Below are 26026 nucleotides of genomic sequence, written 5' to 3'. Positions count from 1 at the left end.
CATCTTGCTCTTAAGTCCAAGGGAAAATAAATCACATATCTGGATTTCTGAGCAAATTTACTTCCTTACGGGCAGGAATGAGTGCATTCAATAACAAAGCAGGTCAGATTTTCTGTTTTCTGTTGACTAACCCAGAAACTTACAGACTTGATTGGTGAAAATGGTGTTTTCTTAATAGACAGAGTACTGTGTAACTCTTGTAACATGAGAATTGTTTCCTCTTTCTTTCCCACTGATCACCTTGCTCAGTTATCTACCATATTCTTTCTGACTAGTGCTAGTAATGTTAAAAGAGCTATTTGGTCATGAAGTAAATTCCATCATGTATTCTCCATAATAGTACATGGAGAAACAGGTAAGTGACACATTATGTCTAGAGCATTCTTAAAGACTAAAGTTTTTACTTGCTTCTCCATTTTCTGAAAAAGCTCTGGGATCATAAACCATTTCAAAGCTCTACAAAGATATTTCCAAAGCCCTAATAAATTAGAGAATCGTGGAATCATAGAATAGTTTGGGTTGGAAGGGACCTTAAAGATCATCTTGTCCCAGGTCTCCTGTGTGGGCAAACACATCTTCCCCTAGACCAGGTTGCCCACAACTGCATCCAGCCTGGTCTTGAACACCTCCAGGCATTGGGAGTCCACAACCTCTCTGGAAACCTGTTCCAGTGCCTCCCCATCCTTACACCAAAGAGTTTCTTCCTAGTATCTACCCTCCTTTGGTTTAAGGCCATTTTCCCCTTGGCCTTTCACTGTGTGTCCATGGGAAAAGTCCCTCTCCAGCCTTCTTGCAGTCCCCCTTTAGCTACTGTAAGGTTGCTATGAGGTCTTCCTGGAGCCTTCTCTTCTCCAGGCTGAACAACTCCAAGTGTCCCATTCTGTCTTCATAGCAGAGGTTCTCCAGTCCTGTGATCAACTTTGTTGCCTGCTCTGAACTTGTTACAGCAGATCCATGCCCTTTCCTCTGCCAGGGACCTCACAGCTGGATGCAGAACTCCAGGTGGGGTCTCACCATAGCAGAGTGGAGGGGCAGAATGTCCTCCCTTGTCCTGCTGTCCACGCTGCTCTGGATGCAGCCTGGGATACAAGTGGATTTCTAGGCTGTGAGTGCGCACTGCTGAATTGTGTTGAGCTTGGGAAGAGACTTCATCTGTTGTCATTCTGGACAACTTATGTCAATAGGGAGTGTTTATCTTAAAAGTATTTCTAACTTTTTGGTTAAAAATCTCACCTAGAAAATCTGAAATGACCAAATTTCTGGTGCATATAAACAGTATATTTGAGTTTCTGAAGTTATGTATAGGAGTTGTAGTCCACCATGAAACTTTTCTCTTATCAAGCTGCTGGAGACTCTCCTCCAACATATGACTGGCAAAACTTTGAAGCTTTTCAGGGCGTGCAGTAGTATTTAATTTCAATGGAAAATAGCCTGGCATGTTTTGTTAATTCTCTCAAACCATATTTTCAGTTTTAAGCAAGAGCTACTTGACATATGTGTTTGCTTCATTGTTTTTTTTTTTTTTATTTTGTCTGTGGGCATCACTAGGGAATTTGAATACCATAATGCTCATTTAATTTACTGCTGTAATCAGGAATACTTCCACTGTAATTCCATGCCATTCCACTTGTATTAATTAAAATCTTGCTGGGGTGGAATGTAAGGGGCAGGAAGCAAGCCAGTCTGCCATTGCCTGAAAAAAAGTACTTTCCTACCCCATGACTTGCATCAGCCTTCATAGCTATTTGCTCTAGCCCTTAGGGTTTAATTATGTCCCTCATGCCCTTCCTAGCAGCAACAATCCTTACTATGCCTTGCTGGAAGCAGCACAGGGGAAGACAAAGTCCCTACCATATAAGGACATTTACAGAGTTTCAGCCTACTATTGGTATTCATTAAATGATTTCTTCCTCATCTTCTTTTTCTTCATTTACTGTAGACCTCAATCAGGGAGAACTAATTCTGGTTTTTATTCAGGCTTTGGTACATCCTTACACAATTTATTATACAACAGAACAACTGGTTCCTATATTACTAGTAACCCATTTCCGTGCAGTTTTTTATCTTTATGAGCGGATGCCAAAACATTCCCATGAGGATGTCTTAGTTTCAATTAATTTATCATATTAAAATGAAGGTTGAAAGGAAAAAAAAATCAAAATTCATAGTGTGAAACTCAGCTCTTGGCATTTCTTTATTTAACCCATGTTGCTGGAAAATAGTTTGGTATTTTAAAACTAAAACAATGCTTCCACTGTCTGTCAATAACTTTCAGTGAAGCTTTGAAGACTATTTTAAAGCTGGAGCAGCTGCAATGTATTGCAGTTTAATTATAATACCTTTACATAGCAAGTGAAGCAGTTTTATGATTCTTTTACTGTCCTGTTTTATATCCTCTACTATACTTCAAGGTGTTTCTAATGTGTACTTTGCTCTCATTTTGAAATATTATTTTTGACTGTTCCCATTTTTTTTCAGTGTGATTCAGTTCCATAAGGGCCAAATGCTACCACACTTGCACTGCAGTGGGACTGCCCCTTCAAATAAGAACTATTTAGCATAATTATGATAAATTGTGCCTGGCTGCTTAAACTTCATTATGTTCTAAGTGCTTATAGAGGTAATAGTTGCTTACTCACACACTTCTTTGAGTTTAGCTTAAGGCTATCTTACTATGTTATGACCTATCACCTGGGAACCTTGACCTGTATGTTGGTTACATTTTTAATTGCTAGGATATTTTGTTAATTGTTCACCTACAGAGACCAGCTACCTAAAATTTCCTCCTTAATTAGCTCATTACAATGCTGTGCACTTTGTAAATGGTGACCATTACATGTGCGACAAATAAAACAAGGTTTCTTGAGCTGGATTAAACCAAACTCAAATGAGTCCTTCCATATGAAGGACTTTTGTGCCTTGCTTAGGAAAAATATGTCCAAGATTAAGTATAAATCATATTAATAGACATGCTCATGTACTATATTTTAAGGCAGTACCAAGATCCAATACTAAAAGTGGATTTTACCTCTTGTACAATATAAGTATATTACATCTCTGAGTTTCTTCAGATATAAAATAGCTTGAATTTTTTTTCAATAAATCTCTCATTTTTTTCTAGATTGGGTAAAAGCATAAAGTATTGATTAATAAAATAATTTCATGTCTGTCTATGGACTGTTGATACAAGAAATCCTTAAAATCTGTTTTCTTAAGAGATTTTTGTCTGTTGTATATAAACAATTCAAAATGGCAACATCAATTCACAACACTTGCTTTGTTATTGCAAGGTCCACAGAACAGAATCCAAAAGACTATAAAATAGGCTATCAGTCCTTTGAGCAGGGAAAAAAGAACTGAGCACACTTTGTTGATAAAGATTAGAAAGGCAAATATAGAATAATAATGATCAGCTTCAGTTCTGACAAGTCTGCCCAAACACTTCCTGGACAAACTAGAAACGCAATTCCCTAATGCTTTGAATCTTTACTTCCACTGAACCACTCTTAAAACACAATGAAAGATATTTTTTCTTTAATTTAAATCTAAATTCATCTACAAATAAAACAGGGTAAAATAGTTTTCGTGTAGATAAAGAAAAGATGAGATAAAAGTATGAAACTACAAGAGGATTATTTTTCAGCCACAGGAAGTCACTAGAATTTAGTTTTTGGACAGTTGTTATGCAGGGCATTGGTTTTGCTCTTTTTTAGATTTACCACTACACAGATGTGGGCGTTCCTACTGAAGCTTTCTGATTACTCATTTCTGCAGACATTATCAGTATTCATGTAGATCTGACTATTGTACAGGGAAAAAATATATAGTTCGGATACTAGGGGAAGGTATGCAATACAGTAATAGAAAGGGCAGTTTGACTCAGAGGCCATGACAGGAATTGACATGAGAATGGGAAGAGAGGTACATCTGTACAAAGTGAATACAAGGTGACTGTGAGTCACCAGTGTCATAAAGAACCCAGGATGTAACTGAACTATAGATTGTAATAGGAAATTATTAATGCTGTTTGACCCGCTTCTACTATGACTCATGCAGAAGGCAATCTATATTTCTGATGGCTCTGAATCCACAGAGGTGAACTCAGATTGAAATAGACAGAACTGAAGACTGAAAAGCAGTGGTTTACTTTCAAAAATCAAAGACAAGCAACAAAACATGGGTTTTTCTCTGCTTATATAAGAGGAAATTAAGGAATTAATATTAGGGAAAACCAGCCAGTTAAGAAAATTGATATCACTTCTGCAAAAGAAAAGGAACATAAAATACCTGTGAACAAGTTCAGGCTAGAAATCAGAATGAAGTCTCATCAGAATGTGATAAGGGCTGGTGGTATACCTTCACGCAGACTTAGCTGGGGCAATAATCCTCTGAGATGAGGATCAATAAATATGATGGTGTGGCAATGAAGGTCTGGATGAACAGCCAAATAGCCCTTCTAGTATTTGGTTCTTAATGAGAATTCCCAGATACTCTGTGCAGGCTACATAAGCAGCTGTGATTACTTGAAAGGTGTGCCTATGACTATGTAGGTAATAAATGCTATGTTTGCTAAAGTAGGAAACTCGGGAAGTCAAGTTTAGGATCGTGTAGGATATGTTAACAAAAAGATCCAGTACAACTGAGGTCAATGCACTGAAGGATGCAAAACTATGAAAAGAACAAAAATTACAAGGATAGAACAGAAAATTGAAGACCTGAGATTATAAAGAAATCATGTATAGCATGTGCAGGAAGTTTATTGCGGAACTAGTAGGTGGGTATGACTCTTGAGAAGTAAAGGGAGTCATAATAAAAGATAGGAGAATTATAAACAAGTAAAACTTCTTAAACAGGAAATGGTACCAAAAACCTTCTCTTAGTAAAGAGTAGAGTAAGTAGAGATTAGATTTATCAGCAAAACTTCTGGAGAAATTTGAGATTAAATTGGTAGTATAAATAAAATTGCCCAATAAACAGAAACGAAAGTAGTATTGACGAGAACTACTTTTAGAAACTGCCAACATGATTAAAAATGAAACCAAAAATGGTCATTATTGTTAAGCAATTTTCTAAACTGTTGCTATGGGGAAGTTTGCTAAGGATTTTGTGCTGTCCATTTATAAGAAAAATTCACTATTAGACTGGATGAGGTGATGTGCATGACATACACTGCCCTCAGTGTCATGAGAGGACCACAGCACACACCAGAGGAAGCTAATTAAACTCAGTGATTATATGAGATTCTTGGTAAACCAAGAGTGAGAAGTAATTTTAGAACAGTGAGTGCTCAGCTGCTTTTTAGATGTCAGGGCTCCTACTTTAATGAGAACCAATCTCCAAACAATCTAATCTAATCTAATCTAATCTAATCTAATCTAATCTAATCTAATCTAATCTAATCTAATCTAATCTAATCTAATCTACATTAGTCTGTTAAAGGAGTTTGCAGACTAAAAAAAACAAAAAAAACCAAACAAACATAGAAAATACACAATTGTCGCTATCCCAGCATCTACACACAGTTCCTACACCATGAATGCTGCAATCTCTTGCAGGGGTGTGTATTGGCTGTATGTATTTCTACAGCACTGCTGCTTCTTTCTTGGTGCGGCAGATGCAGCTGGTCGGTCTGAGCTGTGACCCACTATGTGGCTGCAACTAAAGTGTGGGGCTAGGGAGCAAGAGCATGCCCAGGGATCCATGACTTTTAGACATGGGAGAAGCAAAATGGTCCTTTCTTGAAAAGGTATACTGTATATTATATTTTAGAGGGTTTGGCCATGTCTTAGTCTGGTGGACCAACATAATAGCAATGGATTCTTTTGAACTATATTATGACCAGCTAGAGTTGATACAATTTAGGTCACAAACTGGTATTTGACTATACTTTAAGCTATTATACAGGCAAGATAAACCAGATTTTTCTCCAGGTATGCTATAGGAGTTTTTTTTTTGGGATTTTTTTTTTTTTGTTTGTTTTTTTGGGTTTTTTTGGTGTTAAATAATAACATATATCTGCAGAAGGCACCACTGAAAAATTGCAAAAATGGTAGAACTTAAAAGTTTTTGAATTGAATTCCTTTATAATGCTAAGGAGAATGTGAACAGGTACATAAGGTAAGATACAAAAATTTCATGCTTGCCGGTCAGTTTCCAACTACTGGAAGATATTTAGAGGGAAGAGTTCTCTTTGGGCAGAATATTCTTCTGTGCAAATTATTATGCCATGTCTTAAGAAGTTTCTTGTGCTATTAAGAAAAATCTTATTGTGTGCTGCCTTGGAGATCCAGTTATTTGCATCTCTGAAAAGTAAAGAAGTGCTAAGGAGCTTGCTGTGTTTTGCTCTCACTTTGGTCAATGGCAAGGGTTTTCACCAGCTGCAGAGAATCAAGTCTTGGAGCTCGAATTAGAAGCACCCATGGCTTGATGAAGTATGTTAACTTCAACTTAATAAGTGAAAATAAAAAGTCAAAACTGGAAAACAGGCTAATAAGGGAGTGTCAGTGCATATTTGAACCACTACTAAAAATGCATGTGGGAGACCTCATGCCTGCCACTAACCCTGATAGGAGGAGCTTAGAAATGTTTGTGGATTCATATCTATGCTTTCACAGAAACTATGGAAACTATGAGAGGCTGATCATATTTTAATTTTCTGAATTATTTTATGTGTCCTTGGATTTTATCCGAAGATACATGGAAAAAAATAATCAGAGAATTATCATCACTATTATAGGTCAGTTCTTGATTTCTCTGGATGACACATAGTGTACTGTACACGTGTGGTAGGTTTGTGATTCACTGGAACAGTAATACTAGCTGCAAAAATAATTTCACTATTTTCAGAGACTTGAATTTACACTATCAAATTTAATAGAAATGTAATTATTCATTTGAAATGACTGCATAAATCCTGAAATTGATCAGTATTTTAAATAGGTACTTTTAGATTTTTGTTTTTGCAGTGGTGTATTTTCAAAAGGTTGCAAATCTATCCTGAATTTTTAATTTTGGCTGGCAATAATACAAAAAACATCCTAGCTCTAGCTAAATTAAAACATTTCCTTTGATAAGAAAAAATCAGTATTGATTAAAAATAGGTTTTGTTAGAGATAATTTAAAAAAAGAAGTGAAAACCCTACTTCAGAAAACTTTTTACGTGTCTACAAACATTACAACTTGAAGATGAGTTGTACGGTATCTCTTCTTTATTTTGTTTAAATTAATTTTTTCTTTCTTTTAACCAGTCTTCCTGACTTCATTTCTTTAAGGGAGAAAAAGCTTATTCTGTTAGATCACATCTTCCAAACCAGTCACAGATGGCCTTAGAAAGCAAGAGATAATTCACTGAATGCTATAAATTCCACTGAAGGATTTAATCTAAGTTAATGCATTTATAAAAGGCAATAAATGTCAATTTGCTTCTTTAACTATGTTTTATTCTTTGTGTCAAAAGAAAGTGGTTCCAGCCACCACATAACAGATTGCTAATTTGTTTTGTCTTTCTCATCAGATAGCTTAAATGCCACAGGCCCTTTTCCTGGATCTCAAAGGAAGCATCTGAAAAAAAATCACAGGATGTTTATACTGTGCAACTGTTTCTTAATTTTGTAGAAAGCTTCTAATTTGATGACACTCAGCTTGAATTTAAACCCAGTTTACCCAGTAGCCAGTCCAACTCACTTTCAAACCAGGTGTAGCATGTACTGGAAGTGAGGCAGTTGTTTAACTTTTTCTTTAATGCTGTATCTAGACATAGGTAGAAGAATTCCAGATGCTAAATGTTAAAAAGTTAAATGTTAAAATTTGTTGATCACAAAATTGTCTTGTGCACAGTTATTTCTTTTATGCCATGAACTGTCTACAGGTGTTCTTCCTTTACCCTTTCCCTCATTAAAATATATTAACAGCGGTGAAAGTAGACAATTTCATCTCTGGGTCTGTAACAGAGCACTTTATTTGAGCAGCACTGCATGCTATTCTCCTTCCTGATAGCTGAAACTTCTTTCACATCAGAATCAAACTAAACTCTTTGTCCATTAGGAGTTTACAAACCTTGCCAGATTATATTTTCCTCCTCAGCCAGGTGAAACACCTAGTCATTCTAGACATTTAGGTGTAATTAAAGCTTCCAGTTCTACTTTGTCATAGGGACACTATTAATTTTTTGGGACAGTTTTTGGATCTCTTTTAGACAAGTAAAGGCAAACTTTATAAAACAGAAGTGCTATCACTGTGTGAGTTTGTAATACTCTCAGAATATATCAGAGAAGTTGCTTCAGAATAATGAATTACAAAAATAAACGTTAAGGAATGAATTTGGAATTAACCTATCTCTATCAAATTCCACAAATGGAATAACTACTCATAATGTACAAGCTTGATTAAATATATTTTTTACACATAGCCAGAAAAAAAATATCAATCTGTGTAGGTGCAAATATGAGCTCAAACGTTAATCTAAGTTCCAATTGCATCTCAGTCCAAAGCTATTTTATTGAATTTCATCAGTTGTGGTATTTTCTTTTTATTTATTTCTATGCTTATAGACATATTTCTGTTAATCATATAGTATGCTATCTGCCTGAAGAGTTAGCTAGGCAATTATCTTAAACCAAATACAGTCTGATTTTTCAGATTTTGCTTGGGCCATATACAAAAATGAAAAGAGGCTTCTCTAGACCCCATTCATGCAATAACTTTCCTGCCCATGGCCTGCATTCTTAAAATAACAGAGTAGAAGAATTTATTGCTGATAGTATTAAAATCTGGCACAGATAGTCAGTGAATTGGAGTTAAAGGGGACCAAGACAGATAAGACAGAGCTGATTCACTGGGAAAATGCAACTTTTAGGAGGAGACAATGTTATAACCAAAATCAGATTGGCTTCCCAGCATTCAAAACTGGTTTTGGTTGTAAAGGGGAGAATTCTACAAAATGCGAAATTTTAGCTGGATATTGTTTTTGTTTTTTTTCCAAATGCCTAGTTTTGAAAAGTCTTCACAGGTTCCTTTTAAATTTTTAACTTTAACTTCTCGTAGTCATGGCTTATCTGCTAATGTAAGAGTAGGAAAAACAGACTTTGGTTAGTAAGACTAGCTCAGCAACATTCATTTTCAGGGATAAGGGGATAATCCCTCTCTGTGAGGTGATAAATTAGTTGATAATTCACTGACTGGAAATTCAAGGAATCAAGAATGACTAGTGGGAAGGACTTTTGAGAAGCTAAATGCCTCAATTTGTATTCATGGAATAGTAGCTAGTTTATTTTTCTTCATTTAATTTCCTCTCTCTCCTTCTTTTCTAGTGTAAACCCAAGGGATTTTATAACAAAGAGAGGAAACTTGACAGAAAAAACAGTGTTTGTTTCTGTGAAGTGTCATTCATCTCTTCATTACAGGACACCAATGACATAGAAATCTGGCATGGTTAAGTCAGCTTCACTAAATGCAGTTTGCTTTCATGTCTGATTGCATTTGTATTAATCCCACTTTTTAGCTGTGTTCCAACATGTTTTCAAGTCTTGTCTGCAAACACTCAGGAACATCTACATTCATGCTCATTACTGGCATAGGGAGGCTGTGGTCACTTTTATGTTTTCTATTCTGATGAGACCATGAAGGTTCTATAGCTTAAGGAAGCACATTATTGTGGGGCTGCTGTAATGATGGATGGTGCCTGTGTAGATGGAGCCAAGGCAAAAGCTGCCAGTTTAGCAGTGAGGCCCTTAAAACACTCTAAAAGGTAACTAGTAAATGTTTGACAAGGACAAATACTTGGATGGGAAGAAAAACAATGCTCTCTCAGTAAAGTAACCTGGTCTAAGATCTCTGCGTGGTCATTGGAAAGATTCTTCCACTATGGCTTAAGAGTCTGGAATTCATAATGATGGATTTTTGTCCACGCTAGTTCTTAGCTAAATTGTGTTAGCATAGTAACATCTTCAACACAGTTGATGTTCAAACCAGGAGAAACTTGGTGGATTTTGCTAAAATTTTTTTCCTGAAGTGTAACTCACATTTTCAACACAAAGCTATGTAAGTAAAGCCATATTTATTGGGTCAGTTTCACAAAGTACCAGGGTTCAGGCCATCTGATGCACATCATTACTTAAGATAAACTGAAGGACAAGCTTACAGAAATCCCAAGAAAGTAAATTAAACCACTCGTCCTTACTTATTATCAAACACTTCTGCCTCTTCCTCCTATTTTATGTTCCATCTTTCTTTGTAGACTTGACTTCTCTCTGTTCTTCTCTCTGCTTTTTTATTTTCTTTTTATCTGATACCTATCAAATGCACTCTAAATATATGTTGCCACATGTATTTGCAGTCTTAGTTGTGTTTCTGTCACCTTGAACAGTTTGTTTTTTCTGTCTGGTTGTGCCATCTCTCTGTCTCTTTAGATTTGTTCATGAAGCTCAGTAATTTTCCCTCCTTCTAATCATTGGCTAGTTTATACAGTTTGACCACACCATGCTGTTACATGTTTTGCTGTAATAGATACTGTATATTCTTTGTCTTGCAGACTATTGTAATATACAAATTTTGTGACGCCTTATACAAAAGAAAGCAGCCTACTGCAGAACCATTTAGCACAAATACATATTTGAAGGAACCACCAAAGCCTCAATTCCTTCAGAAAACTTCTGAATTATAAGAAATCCTTATTAGGGATGTCTTGAGGAAAAGGCTCAAAAGGGATCTCCCATCATAAGCTTCAATCTTTTCCTGCTGCAGGTGACATTATCAGAATATTTATACATTTAAAAAGAGTTGTCTTGAAACTAGTTCTTGCAGCCTTCGTATCATATCTTCCAATAAGCCTGTTAATAAACTGATAATTTTTAAAGATAATAATTAGGAGGCTGGATGTTTATTTTTAGTTACAGAAATAAACCATAGTAACATTTCCAGGACTTCTCCATTGCTTTTCAGCCTTTCACTTACTGCTTTGCACGACCATCATCTTTCCCTAAACAGATCTAGTTAAGAGAAGATAATTCAATGAAGGATATAATGTCATGGAATATTGGCTTCATGTAAGTTAAAATAGGCTGGATAAAATCTGAAGATCGACTCCTTTTTTTTTATTCTATAAGTGTCTGTTTCCCAAACATTCCATGCACGCTTTTGCGTCTAATGACAGTGAAAGCAAAAAGATTGTGTGTATTCAAAATTGCCAGCTAACAATGTTAGTTGCTCAAATTGTTCCTCCATTTCATTTCTGACTCACTGTTTTTGTGTTTCCTTGCAGTTTTCCACTTGTCCCACAAAGTCACTCGGGTGGTTCCAGAAAGTGCTCTGCTGATTGTCCTTGGTCTTTTCCTTGGTGGCATTGTATGGGCAGCAGATCACCTTGCCTCCTTCTCCCTGACACCAACTGTATTTTTCTTCTATTTGCTGCCCCCCATTGTTTTGGATGCTGGATATTTTATGCCAAATAGATTGTTTTTTGGAAATCTTGGCTCCATCCTTTTGTATGCTGTCATTGGGACAGTCTGGAATGCTGCCACAACTGGTTTATCTCTCTACGGTGTCTATCTGACTGGCATAATGGGTGAGTTTGATCTGTGAAGACACAATTATGAATGCCATTGTATATACTGTTAGGTGGGTGATAAGTTACAATGTAACAACTCTTTCTAGCAGAAAAAATTATTTTAATGGGAGCAATTTGTAATATCTTTATCAAATTTTAAAACGACCTTTTAGGGAAAAATCTTCCCTAACAAAAGTATAAAAACTACTTTAAGCCATGTCTCTTGTGATGTCCTGCTCCAAATGTGTGTGCACACTCTCAGGATAAAGCTCAGGATTCTTTCTCTAATGGACGTCTGGAAAAAATACACAATAAAGGGCTTGTTTCTTTCTGCTGTTATAGAAACCTTAAAAGTTACTCTGAAATAAAAGTGTCTTCCTGAAGTCAGCCTTAGTATTATGTGTTATTTTTACTGCTATTTAATATTGAATGTTATTATTGTATTTAATATTATTCATGCAATTAAGTGCTATTTATAGTAAGTGTTATCCAATATTAAGTGGCTACTGAATGGATATATATGCCTGACCCATCTACACATCTCTTTTGCATTTTCTGAGTCTGGAAATTGTAACAAGATATAGAAGTTTTACAGAATGAAGTAGCAGATGTCTTTCTAAAAAAAAAAAGAATAAAAGGAAACCATTTTAATGGGAGCAGTTCAAAGGGGCTTGAAAGGGTGGCTGACGCACAGTTTCCTAGACCACAAATCCAAAAAGTGAGGGTGGTCACTGTGGTCACTGGAAAGCTGTGGATGGGCCATCCACAGCTTTCCCCGGAGAAGCTGTGGATGGCCCATCCCTGGCAGTGTTCAAGGCCAGGTTGGATGGGGCTCTGAGCAACCTGGTCTAGTGAAAGGTGCCCCAGAACTGGAGGGTGTAAGAAGTTCCTTCCAGCACAAACCATTCTGTGATTCCAAGATACCTTTGGTTTAATTACACTGTGATGTAAGGGCACAGGGCTGTTAGAGGAGGCACAGAACAGCAGTATTTAATCTCTACTTTCATTTAAGACTCATGTTATGTAATTGCAGATGTTTGTAATATAGACAGCTATGATGGATACATTTTAGATATCTACCTTATTATAACTCTTATTTTAGAAGCAGTAATATTTTCTTAAGAAGATACAGAGGAGACAGCTCAGATGCAAAAATATTTGACATTTTTTTGGTAGATAAGAGGTTTACTGTGCTTTAAGCAACATATTTAATCCACAATATCACGTTTATAATTAAAATCAGATGTTCAGAAAGAAAATGTATGACAGGGATATTTCTACTGCAAATTGGAAAAGGATTTCTTTATTAAATATCCAAGATGCTTGGAACAATTTAAAAATAGGACCAAAATATTTTCTTAAAAAAACTGTTCTCAGAAATATAATGTATGATAATTACTTTAAAAATATGTTGCTATAAGTCATTAAAGGGAAAGGATTGATTTCCTTACAACGTGTGAAATGGAAAAGTTGACTCTTTTCCCAAAAGAACTATTTTAGCAGGAAAATTCACTTAAATTATTCTTCTCCTCCCAATCTGTAAACAACTCATGACTAACTGCAAAAGCTGGGTTTTATAGTTATATGTTCTGCTTCATCAGTATGAGAATCTTTTAGTGACAATGCATACTAGAACTCTGAGCTTACATCTACACAGGGCAATCAGCCCCTACCACAGGTGACAGCTAAAGCTCTACAAGATAAATATGGGGATGTTAATAAATAAGGAGAACGATAAATTGACATGTCTGGCAAACTTTAATGTTTAGAAAGAGCACTATTTGTGTACTGTGGGGACCTGTGTTTGCCATGAAGACCTACGAGGGTTCTAATTCCAGCTGTGAAAAAGGCCAGACAAGGCTGTCCCTGATTCAAACAATGTCATTCTCCAGCAAAGCTGAGTAGGAGTGTAAAATATCAACATGACACAGACTTACTAATCTACTAAATCAATTGTGTTAACCTCCAAGAGGTCAACAAGATCTAAGCACCACACTCTGAAAAACCTTTATGTTGTTACTTGCTGAAGATAGGAGAATGCTGAGTTGCTCAGTTTCTAGAAGAGTTCATAGTACCTTCTGGTTGAAGCTCCATGGCTCCATATTTATTTCTATCCCATTTCTTCTACAGTTGAAGTGAATAATGATAGAAGTAATATCATTAAAATGTAAAAATGTAAATCTGCTACAAACTAAGATAAACTAAAACCAAATGACTTCTAGCTTTGACATTTAGTGGGCTTGTAGTACTGTCCATCAATATAAGAATGCATAATCCAAACTGGATTGCATAGATTTCCTACATAAATGAACATAAAATCAGCTCTTTGTTGGCATTCAATACCCTTGAGATATAATAATTTGCAGGAGGAAAATGGAGAAGGTGATAATGATGAAGAAATCCTTATTTGGAACTGAAATAAAAAGATTAGCACATTAATTGTTAACCATTCAGTCTGCTTCCACAGAATAGGAAGAATTACATAATTGCTGATTGCAGTGAACTGTTCACTGTCCACTGGAGAATTAACACTTGCAGTATTGTGGTTGTGACTAGTTCTTAGAACAGTTTTTCCTGTACAATCTAGAGTCATAGCTGCAATATGCTGAGTGTGTCTAGAAGTCTTAAACTGGGCCCAGTGAACATATCTTAGGTGTCACTGATAAGCTAGAGGAAGCCATGGTCATGTACCAATTGAAAATAACTGCTGTTATTACTCTAAATGAAAGACTGATTTAGAAACTACAGGCCTCTTGGCAGTGCTTTGTAGAATTTATAGATGTGTCCTAATCTCCTCATAAATGTTTGCTTACTAGATTTGCAAGTCTTCAAAGAATGTACCAATGATTATAATTGGTAACACATAAAAAAGATAAGCAATCTCAGTGAGCCAATTTATTTTCAAACCTTATGTTCTATTATACCCTGATATCTGATATTTATTGTCATTGGGCTTGTTCCTTCCTTAAGCCTGCTTGAGGAGGACAACATTTGGTGGAACCATTGCTTAGATTTAGGTTCAAGGCAGTTTTCAGAATTTTTGGCACAGTCGTAAGGTCACTGCCTCAACCCCACTCGCACACTAAAACTGATAGGTTCAGTCCTTGTTCACAGCCCCATAAGTCCAAGTGTGAACAAGACTATTTATCTTCTTGAAAAAATAAGGTAGTTATACATCTGTGCAAGCTATGAATTTCTGTTTTCAGGGCCATACCAAGATCCCTACAAACTGTACAGAAATCTTGTAGATATTCTGATTGGCAGATAGTAGCTAAGAGAATATATACATCTGCAGCTCCACCAGAAATATTGGGCATTGTCACATATAACAGGATGTTGTTTACTCCTGCCTCTGACTGCCCATACAAGTATTCTTTTCTTGAGTAAATAAGCCTATGACATTTTGTATCAAAACTATTTGGAATCTGGTTTCTGTTTCATTTACATTCTAAGCCCAAACCATTTTGAATTTGAAAAATTACTTTTCAGTGTTCTTTCTAGAGGGGTAGCCATGTTGTTCTGGAAGTACTTTACAGGCACTATTGATTCTGTGGCTATGGCTACTGACTGTCATTGGCTGACTCATGTTTCAAAACCATTTAATTAGATGAATTTATTCTTTACCTGTAGAAATCATGCCTGATAATTTTGGGCATGGGCCTCTGCATTGTGTTTTAATGGATGAATTCTCAACCCATTCCTTCCTTGCTGTTCCTTAAATAATTTTTAGCAACATCACTTCTTCATGAACCTTGCTTCCTCCATCCATTGATGAATGCAAGGGGAATTTTACTGCTCAGAAATCTTTTCTCTAGAAAACAATGACTAGGTTTCCACTTTTGATTTCATGAGGAGGGTAGATTTTGCTAGGTATTTAGGAAGCTGAGCAAAGCATTTTTTGTGGCTATGCTACTTTTCTTTTTCTGCTACTTTTAAAATGAGAGTGAATGCTTGCCTTTGTGTCTTTGCATAACTGAACAAAATAACATTAATAACTAAAAGCAGGTTAAAAAAAATACTAGGTTACACAGTCACCAGAGTTTTGTACCTTCAACACTTTTGAAATCATTGCCAAAATTCCTTAGGGGCTACATGTACCTCAACACAAATATGTTGAGGTACATTTTGGTCCTTCATCTATTTTTATGGTCTATTTGCAGACAATTTAACAGCCGCATGAATCCTAATTTGGGAACAAGTAGCTTAACCACAACTACCAGTGAGTAAGGAGGCCACAATTGGTGTTCAGTTGTACTGAGTGCAGTTAATCACCACTGTAGCAGTTCTTAGTAACCAAAACTCAAATTTGACCTGTGACATGAAATATTTTGGGACATTTACTTTAAAAGTGCTGGTATGGTCCTCTTAACATCTTGTGAGTTCTCAGTTATCTTGGGGTAATTCAGTCAAGTTAGACAAACCATGCCACACACAAATAGAAAGCTGGTTTAGATCTGGAACTGTCTTGTAACAAGAACTGACCAGTACTGGTCCTGCTCCCAGAAGTAACTTTGATCCACATGGGTCAATGCTGAATCCAACAAAACTTGCAGGATAAAACATGACTCAGTGCAGAACTTTTTAAGGAATCACTGTAACATGCTTTCAAGTTGATACCTTGGCATCTCTATTTTCCAGTATTTGGCATTATGTGTAACATCCCAGTCTGTCATTGCTAATGATAATACAGAGATTATTCTGATTATAATTTGTTTGCTTTGTTTTTGAAGGTGAACTGCAGTCTGGGCTGCTGGACTTCCTCCTTTTTGGCAGCTTAATTGCTGCTGTGGATCCTGTAGCTGTTCTGGCAGTGTTTGAAGAAGTCCATGTCAATGAAGTTCTATTCATCATTGTTTTTGGAGAATCACTTCTGAATGATGCTGTAACTGTGGTAAGTAAATCATATATCCCAAATTCAACGTAACTCAAGGGGATTTCTTCTGAAGTGCATTTTCCCCTTTAAAGAAACACTGTACTCTCTATGTGTATCTACTCATGGGCTACTGCAATGCAGCTCATGGTGTTTTCTGTCTTGCTTACAAATATCAGATATTTGAGCAGGAAAGTTATTTGGAGATGGTAAGTGACATAAAACACACAGTCCTGGGTTAGACACTCCAAATGAAGTTTCAAGGGTGCATGTTTTATTTTCCTTTGCTGTTTAAGTAGGGCTTTCATGACTTAATGAAATCAGTTCCAGGGATTTTAAACCTTCCTTTGCTCTTATTTTTTAATGCACATACATTTATATGCATACCTCAGCCAGTGAGAGAGAGAATACTCTCCAAAGTGTTTATTCCTGCTCCCTTAGTTTTACTTTGATCAGATGTTTATCAAACACATATATAACAAAGAGCCAATTTGGGAAAAAAAAGTGTGACATTTTAGAAAGTTTCTAATGGTTTTTTTTTGCAAACATTTTTTTAAATTTAGAAAAGCTTTAATAGATGTAGCAGAATCCCAGACTTCTACTGATTTTTATTTTGATTGAAACACCTTATCACACAATTTTTTTTCCCCCTGAATAAAATTGTAGTTTTCCCTGAATAATTTTGTAGTGGAGTACTAGTGGTCAGGGACCAGGAAGTCCTAAGGCAGAAAGATGCTATGCAACCAGGTTGCTGTGCAGCTTCAGTTCACTTTTGAATCATTTACAATTCCTGCTCCTGCCTATCTGCAAGAGAGGGTAAGAGATGTTCATGAGGCTCAGTGACTTAACTTTTTGCAGCCAAGGAGATAAAGCATTCCAAGTTCATTGGCAGCAGTCTAACTGTTCACATGAGTTTGAAGATGACAGTATGGCTTCCAGAGAAACCTAATTGCCCTTGGATATTGGTATCATTAGTATACTTCTGAGGTATTGCCAAAATTCAAATAAACCTCTGATGAACTCAAGTATCAACATCGCTGGCTTTCAAAAGGAAAGGAGATTTTGTTACTGTGAAATGAACACAAACAGCATACAAATAAAAAAAAGTTTGATTGTTCATTGATGAAAAAACAGAAGAGCAAGTATGATCCAGAGGTAGAAAGCATAGCCTATGAGGAAATTTGAAACAGTGGAGTTGCTACTTTGAAAATGAAAGACTGGAAGACAGAAGAAAGTGGATGGTATAGCTTTCTTTAAACATAAATATGTAAAAGACTACTGTTACAGAAGAAAAGTAACCTGTATCCCGTGACTGGGTGAACATGATAAGAATTATCAAGTTTAGCTGCAAGAAGAAAAGCTGAGAAAGCCATAGTAAAGTCCTCATTCACCACTGGAGGAACTAAGCACAGATAAAATTGATATGTCTCAAAAATGATACTCATAAATCTCCTTAGGCACAGGTATGGATAAGGTGAATTCATTTCTTTCAGCTCAATCACTGTTAGTCAATTATTTTAAAAGTTTTAGCACAATCATTATATTCTCTTTTTTGTTCAACTTATTCATCATATTTCAATTCAGTATCTTATTATTAGCATCTTATTATTGTCTTATTTAATATCTTATTTATCTTATACATGTGAGTAAATGAGTCTTTCAAATACCTGGATTTTACAGTGAGAAGTACTTTAGAAAATACATCTACATGTAACAATGCTTCTTATTCATAGGGGACATATTGAAGGGAGAAATGTATTGCTGTGAGGTGTTATTTTTTAATTTTAAAAAATTTGTTTTTTCTTGGCCTACTGCATTTCTTTTATTTTGAGAAAATATAAAATTCTTCTTTGAGACAGGATTTCCTTCAGTCAAACTCAATTTCAGGCTTCATAATGTTGAGGCTCCTAAGGAGATTATTTTAATAGTCTCAATTCAGGAGCAATTATTAAATTAGTCTACTTTTCTTTCCAGGTGCTGTACAATGTGTTTGACTCTTTTGTTGCGATAGGTGAAACAAATGTGACGGGGATTGAATGTCTCAAAGGCATAGGTGCGTAGAAGTGAATTCTGTATCACACAATTGGTGTATGTATGCAGTACTTTAAACAAAATATTACTATTATGCTATTGGTAACTTATTTTTCAGCCCTTTTCATTATTACTCATATTCACACACTCTTATGGCATATTATGGCATAGGCAAATGTCTTAAGAAAATAAATAAATAAACATTCCTGAATATTTGGGAAACTTAATCAGATCTGTTTTCTTTTGAGGAGACTGATGCGGAGTTCAGTTGTTGAGAACACCAAACCTGACAGATATACAGCTTTTCTTTGTATTTAATAGTGTTTCCCAGATTTCAGCCTATACTCTCCCTGCATTCCAGGAAAGTCCATACTGCATACAGGCATTGCCGCTCCCTATCACTGATCACCATCAAGCAATGTTTGCCAGTAACTATCAAGAAATTTTCCCTGAAAAATGAGTCACTATTTCCTATTCCAAGCATTGCATGAAACGAAATTGAATTATCTTATGAATAAATGTTTTGATAGTGACTTTGTCATATTCTACAATATGTTTTTTGTAAAAAACAATTGTTTACAGAACATGGAAAAAATAGTATACAGAAATGCAGTGGGTTTAAATAAAAGTAAAATGGTGAGGATTAACAGAAGTAGCCTTGTTTTTCTACAGAATTCTACATTCATGTACCAAGTGCTCAAAAGCCTTGAGCCTAGAAATGAATTTGACATATCCTCCAAATTTTTCTGTGATTTACTGGTCATTTGCTGTCCTGTCTCTGGAAGAGAACTAGTTCAAACCATTCTATTTCTATGGTTTAAGTTGTGTTAGGTGTTTTGTTTTTCAGTGTCATTCTTTGTGGTGAGCCTCGGTGGGACACTGGTTGGTATTATCTTTGCATTCCTGCTCTCATTGGTCAGTCGTTTCACCAAGCACGTGAGGATCATTGAACCTGGATTTGTGTTTATCATTTCCTACCTGTCCTACCTCACAGCAGAGATGCTTTCTCTCTCTGCCATCTTAGCGTAAGTCTCTTTTTATTACTGCCTATGAAGGGGATGAGAAGGGAATATGGTTTTTAAAACATTGAAAGGAAAAAACCTAAATTATATGGGACAACTGTAGAATATGACATTAAGTTTATGCTGGATAATACTATGTTCACACTGCACTAGATTGTAATTTGCCAATCCTGTCATTCAGCCTTGAAAAGGAATGCAAGTTTTTCAGTATCTGCTGAGGAAAACACAAGAACTCTTTTGCAAAATACAGACATGACTCCTTCCTCTCTGTTATTAATGGTATTTCAGACTTAACAGTTGTCCATTTGTGCTGAGATCTTTCCTGATAACTTGAGACTAAAGCAATATTTTTCTAAGCCACTGTGTAAATGTCACTATGTCCTCTCTCTCTGTCTTGGCTGGACATTAAGATTTGCCTAAATGTTGCCTGTTTTGGCTTGAGTACTTCTGTGGTCTTTCTTCTCTTAGTCTCCATTGATTCCCAGCATGCCTTTCTTCTCAGTTTTGTCATGTTTGTAGATAATATAGTAAGTGTATTCAAGTTCTGAAAATCTTTCTGCAAACAGATCATTAGTTTAAGATTATATCTAATGTAAACAAGGTTTAGAAATTTGCATTGAAAGCAGTATGGTAATCTGAAGAGAATTGCATTCTATTATGTTCTAATATGTGCTGTCTTCAGGCCACTTGAGGTTACATCAGCATGTGTGTTGGTGATATGCTTTTTACCAAGGGTAGACTCCACAAGTGTTCATGAATATATCTTTTCTTAGGAATTAATAGTGGGTTTTTATCACTATGTGACAGACAGATGGAAATAATATTAAATATTGCAACACATATTTTCTGAACAATTGCTTCTTTTTCTAGGATAACCTTCTGTGGCATTTGCTGTCAGAAATATGTCAAAGCTAACATATCTGAACAGTCTTCTACAACTGTAAGATATACTATGAAAATGCTAGCCAGTGGAGCAGAAACTATTATCTTCATGTTCCTGGGTATTTCAGCTGTGGATCCAGAAATCTGGACTTGGAATACGGCTTTTATTCTGTTGACTCTGGTCTTCATCTCAGTATATAGAGTTATTGGTAAGAGAGTGACCTTCCTGTTCTTGCATTGTACTGCTGATGCAATCACATATTCTTTAGCCCTCTCCCCAAAAAATATTTGGAGTTCTAGCTTTGCTCCTTTTAAAACATTCCATTTATTTTAGTTGAATTTATTGTTGGAATTTATTCTGTTGACTCTGGTCTTCATCTCGGTATATAGAGTTATTGGTAAGAGAGTGACCTTCCTGTTCTTGCATTGTTCTGCTGATGCAATCACATATTCTTTAGCCCTCTCCCCAAAAAATATTTGGAGTTCTAGCTTTGCTCCTTTTAAAACATTCCATTTATTTTAGTTGAATTTATTGTTGGAATTGGATTAGAGTAGTAGAGTAAGCTCTACGGTAAGTTCTGTCATATGCTGAAAATATAGCAGGATTTAATTTCTGATGATGTTTGAGAACATGAGTAGCCCAGCAGTTAACACGAATCACTCAGTGGCTAACCTTTGTTGACTCAGCAAATGGTACTGGCAAAATCTCCCAGTAAAACGGACTTTGTTCTTTAATTTGCAGCCTAACAAAAGATGTGACTCTTGTCAACCATATCTTTCTTCCAGCTCTTTCAATTTGGCACTAAAGAGATTGTCTTAAACTAATGTTATGGTTGACTTCAGGTTTTGGGCACACAGTGATATCAGACCATACATAATAACATTGCAGGTTCTCTGGCTTAAGAAATAATTCTCAGGGACTGATGAAAAACTGAATAAATAAGGCTGTGGTAGGCAGAGATTACCTACTGTCAATTTACTGGGTTTATATAAGTTTGCAAACATTTCAAAATACCAATGATGATTTGCCCATCTACATAGTTCTGCTGTAATTTTGCTAAAATCCCCAAAGAGATGTAGAATGAAATACTTGTAGAGAGTAACACACATGGCAATTTGATGTATGTACTTACGCCTGGGAAAAATTAAACCAGCTTATTTGCCTCTTTGCCTTGACTTAAATTCAAATGACAGGTCACACATCCATCTAGCAGGCGATTTTCCTAGATTCTGTGCTCTTACTCTCTCTAGAAGCTCCTGAGCTGAATGAAGTGCCTACCTCCTTGCCCTCCTTTTCTAAATATTCTGCAAGTATTGTTCGTTTAGCTGCCTCTCAGTAACTGCAAATGTGCCTGAGGTGTTTTAAAAGAGTTTTCTGGGTCTTTGACACTTTTTGTATTCGTCAAATGAGTGGTTAACAATCCTGTAACAGATGTGATGATAAGTAAATAGTAAATATTCAGCAATAAGCACCCACTAAAGTAATTATCTTGGACATTGACAAATTATTAAATACTGGATGATATCGGGCCTTACATAGTTGCAGTTCTCATTCCCTGGAGGAGTCAGATTGGCAGAATTTCCAAGGTCCCCTCCTCCGGAGGCCCTCCTTACAGTGACAAGACACTTCTCTTGGCACAAGTTCAAAGTTCTCTAAAAAGAGAAGAAACTGTTTTGCACTGGTTAACAGCCCTGGCCTGCTGCAGTGGGAATCACATGTCATGCCAATCACAGGAGTGGTGAAACTGTTTTCCCTATGTATGGAGGGAGTTCTGGGATACACTGAGATAGCTTGAGCCTTAGGTCTCCTGCAGCAGGCAGCATCTCACCTGCAGGTGTGGAGACAGTGTTAGCATAACTAAACAACCCTTCATAAGACTATGACTTGTCTTACAAAATGTAATTTTCAGTGACTTGCAAACGGTACGACACTTACTCCGTAAATCAGTGCTGTTTTAACCTGCTTCTGTTAACTGACCCTGTGCATATCATTGGTTACACTGCTAGAAAACCTAAAATTGAATTTCTAAAGGCCAGCACATGTCAGAACTTTCCCTGGAGTGCCTGTGCCAGAAGGCAGCACTCTCAGAAGAGCTAGCTGCTGGCTCACAGAAGCATGTTCACCTAATTCCTTCGGCTGGATGTAATGAGAAGGCACTAAGTGGACAACACAGTGATAAGAGGGGGAATTAGATGGTGAAGATTGTTATAAAGGCAGTCTGGTGGCACCATTTCTGTTACTCACAGCTGGGATATTGATGTTCCATAAGGGTATTTCTAGACATGCTGAAATTTGTTTGCTACAGGCGTGGTTATACAGACGTGGATTCTTAACCGCTACAGAACCGTCCAGCTGGAGATAATAGACCAAGTGGTGATGTCCTACGGTGGGCTACGAGGAGCAGTTGCCTTTGCTCTTGTTGCACTTCTGGATGGGGATAAAGTGAAAGACAGAAAGCTGTTTGTCAGCACAACTATCATTGTTGTGTTTTTTACTGTTATATTCCAGGTAATTTAACTTCTTAAACATGCTTCTTGCAAGGAGAAGGAGTCCCCCAAAATGTACTGAATGCTTAAGGCAGTTCTCAGCTGAAGGTTGCATATTGTTTCACTGAACTGAAAACATAATTGAAGTTGTAATTTTAGTAACAAAGATCCTATTTTATGTTTTTATGTGGGACCACATGGGGCAAAACACAATTTCCTCTGTGCTAAAAATTGTTCAGTCTTGCCTGCTTGGTATTAATAGTACCAAGTTAATATCTGATTAAACATCCTTCACCTCATGTGAATAACTATAGGGAACAGTGCTTTTAATGGGCAGATACAATCATTGAGCTGATCTAGCTGAGCCTCAGCCCTTGTTTTAAAATATAGTAGCAAGCAGTGGGACAAGAAACTATTTAACATCCAAACAAAATAGTACTTTCTGGATGAAAAAAAGTAATTTAAATGAAAATAAGTCAGTAGATAGCAGCTTACAATATATTTTGAAGTGTATTTCAGAAAATTTACTTGTGTTCACAAACTCCTGATTTGTGGAGAAAAGACCACATTCAGTGGCATAGGAAACACTTCTACTAGCATATTTTTCTTATAGATGATATATTTTTCCACTGTTGTCTTTTCAAATCTTTGTAATAGGAACTAAGGGTACTGTATTATTTTATCTTCTAGAAGGAATAGAAATCAACTGAGAAAGTATGAGAACCACCAAATAAAACACATATGTGCTTTATTTCTGTTTAACCAGCTGGAGGAAAGTCTAAGAGGACTTCAAAGCATTTATTGTCATGTTTCAATCCTTAGGGACTGACTATCAAACCTTTGGTACAGTGGCTGAAAGTGAAGAAAACTGAACACAGAGAACCAAAACTGAATGAGAAACTTCATGGCAGAGTAAGATGTTTAAAAAAGACCTCATGGTATCTTTTTCATTTTTACAGAGCACCTTAACACCTTAAGAGAAAAAAAAATGTTATTAAAAATATCTTTTTTGGTAAGGGAGTGGGTTGTCAAATACCAAGAAAAAATCCTTCAAACATTTCAAAACTTATTTGTACATTGCTGTTTCTCTATGGTTAAATCCTGTGAAAGGATATTAATATGAAAGTTCTGGTCTTTCACTTGAGAATTCAATGGGGCTGGGAGTACTTGGGAAACAGCACAGATGGAATATGTTTCTTTGTCTTCATCTAAAAGAGGAGAATGATTGATAATTGCTAGGGCAAAGCATGTCCAAAAAAATTTATTTTTCCTTCTCAAAAGTTTAATTTTTGGAAAAGGTATGAAAGCAGGCTATTTTGTTTGCATATTACATAGAAAAATATTCTGCTGCCCAGTACAGAATAATTATATACTGAAATTCCAGACTAATGACAACAGTTTTAATTCAGAGTGAATGTTGTGTCCCAGGATTTCTTTACCCTTTTAGAATATTTTGAAACACAAACTCTTCCAATTGACTTTCACACCACATTATAAAGTTTTCTTTAAGTAAAAGAAAACATAACTTTTCAATATAAATATAGGTTAAAGGATGGGAGACTATAAGACATCACAGAATCATCAAGGTTGGAAGAGATCTTCAAGAACATCCCGTCCAACCATCAACACATTACCACCATAGTCACCTCTAAATCATATCCCCCAGTACCACACCCAGACAGCTCTTGAACACTTCCAGAGACAGTGACTCCACCACCTCCCTGGGCAAATTATTCCAGTGCTTACCACTGTATCAGGGAAAACTTTCTTTTCTGAAATCTAATCTGAACTTCCCCTGGCACAACTGAGGGCCATTTCCTCTTGTCCTTTCACTTGAGACATGGCAGAAGAGGCCAACACCCACCTGCCTACAACATCCTTCCAGGTAGTTTTAGAGAGTGAGCCTCCTTTTCTCCAGGTTTAACAACCTCATCTCCCCCGGCTGCTCCCCACAGGACTTGTGTCCCAGACCTTTCCCCAGCTTCGTTGCCCTTCTCTGGACATGCTCCAGCACCTCAATGTCCTTTCTGAAGTGAGGGGCCCAGAACTGGACACAGGACTAGAGATACAGCCTCACCAGTGCCAAATGTCAATCCTGCTGTTCCAAACCTAGCACCTGTATAATTCTGCAGTAATCATTCCAATGTTCAGAGTGAAATGTTATAACCATACACAGAAAAAGGCCAAATTGTACCTGCAGCTGCCTTCATTTGACTCAAGAGTTTTAAGCCTCCAGATTTCTATCAGCCAGATAATATACTCAGTATGAAATTTTACCCTGGATATTAAAAGAATATTGCCTACTTCTACTCTGAGAGGAATATCAACTCCTGAAACATCTAAAAAGAATTACTGTGGAAACTGCTCAACTGAAATAATCACCTACACTTAATAGTGGCAGATGTACTTAATAGGGCAGAAATGGAGATGGTAAAATGAGTCCATAAAAGTTTTAAAATTGAATGTTAAAATGGGGGTTTAAGTACCTTCTCGTTGAGACCTCTGTAATTCAAGAATACTTAGTAAATTTGTGAAGAACTGGTTAGAAAATTTAGGACCTTTGAAGAAAAGCTTATAGTAGTTAGTACTTCTCTCAATGGGGAAAAAGTTTTATAACAGCCATAAAATTATTCTGCATAGTCACCTGGTACAACTTGAAATAAATAGAGATATTTTCTAATTATGCGTTTTTATTTCTGTAAAGATATTAATTCCACTCTCACTTTCCTAGGCCTTTGATCACATTCTTTCTGCTATAGAAGACATTTCTGGACAAATAGGGCATCATTATCTGAGAGACAAGTAAGTAGTAACCAATTTGGAACCTGGAAATACTGCTAGGAAATATTATCTGTACATTATAACTTTTTAAGCCTGTGAGCTTAGCGAAAGCAAGGATGCTAAATGTTAAAGAGGCAGCATACTGAAAATACTGGAAATATAGCAAAAGTCAAAACAGTGTATTTTTGTCCCCTTACAACTAAAATCTTTCCTTTCTCTTCCACATTTCAGGTTATGCCTTTGTAGGTGCCTCAGTCCACATACGGGGTTCATTCTCTCAAGATTAGAGAACTGACTATTTGCAGAAGTTTTCACCTAGAATGTTAATGTTGGTCTTTCTTTGTACTACTACATTTCATGAACACTATTTATGTGTGGAGGCACTAAAAAGCTCAGCTACAACTGTGCTAG

The 26026-nt window shown here is 36.3% G+C and overlaps 1 protein-coding gene across 2 annotated transcripts in view; it reads left to right on the top strand.

The window, feature by feature from the left end:
* The window catches only part of SLC9A3 (solute carrier family 9 member A3), a 49748-nt gene that overhangs the window by 13364 nt on the left and 10358 nt on the right, over positions 1 to 26026 (top strand). Inside the window, exons 2-9 of one of the 2 annotated variants that reach the window (XM_059479219.1) lie at positions 11258 to 11560; positions 16273 to 16433; positions 18387 to 18465; positions 19291 to 19468; positions 20336 to 20556; positions 22654 to 22856; positions 23657 to 23746; positions 25566 to 25636. In XM_059479219.1, coding sequence (XP_059335202.1) covers positions 11258 to 11560; positions 16273 to 16433; positions 18387 to 18465; positions 19291 to 19468; positions 20336 to 20556; positions 22654 to 22856; positions 23657 to 23746; positions 25566 to 25636 — 1306 coding nt within the window. The remainder of the gene's footprint in view (positions 1 to 11257; positions 11561 to 16272; positions 16434 to 18386; positions 18466 to 19290; positions 19469 to 20335; positions 20557 to 22653; positions 22857 to 23656; positions 23747 to 25565; positions 25637 to 26026) is intronic. The other variant, XM_059479227.1, reaches the window with a different exon arrangement.

Source organism: Ammospiza nelsoni, chromosome 1 (genome assembly GCF_027579445.1).
Source record: "Ammospiza nelsoni isolate bAmmNel1 chromosome 1, bAmmNel1.pri, whole genome shotgun sequence".
Lineage (NCBI taxonomy): Eukaryota > Metazoa > Chordata > Aves > Passeriformes > Passerellidae > Ammospiza > Ammospiza nelsoni.
Note: the sequence above shows the minus strand (reverse complement) of the source record. Positions and strands in the feature narration are given on the sequence as shown.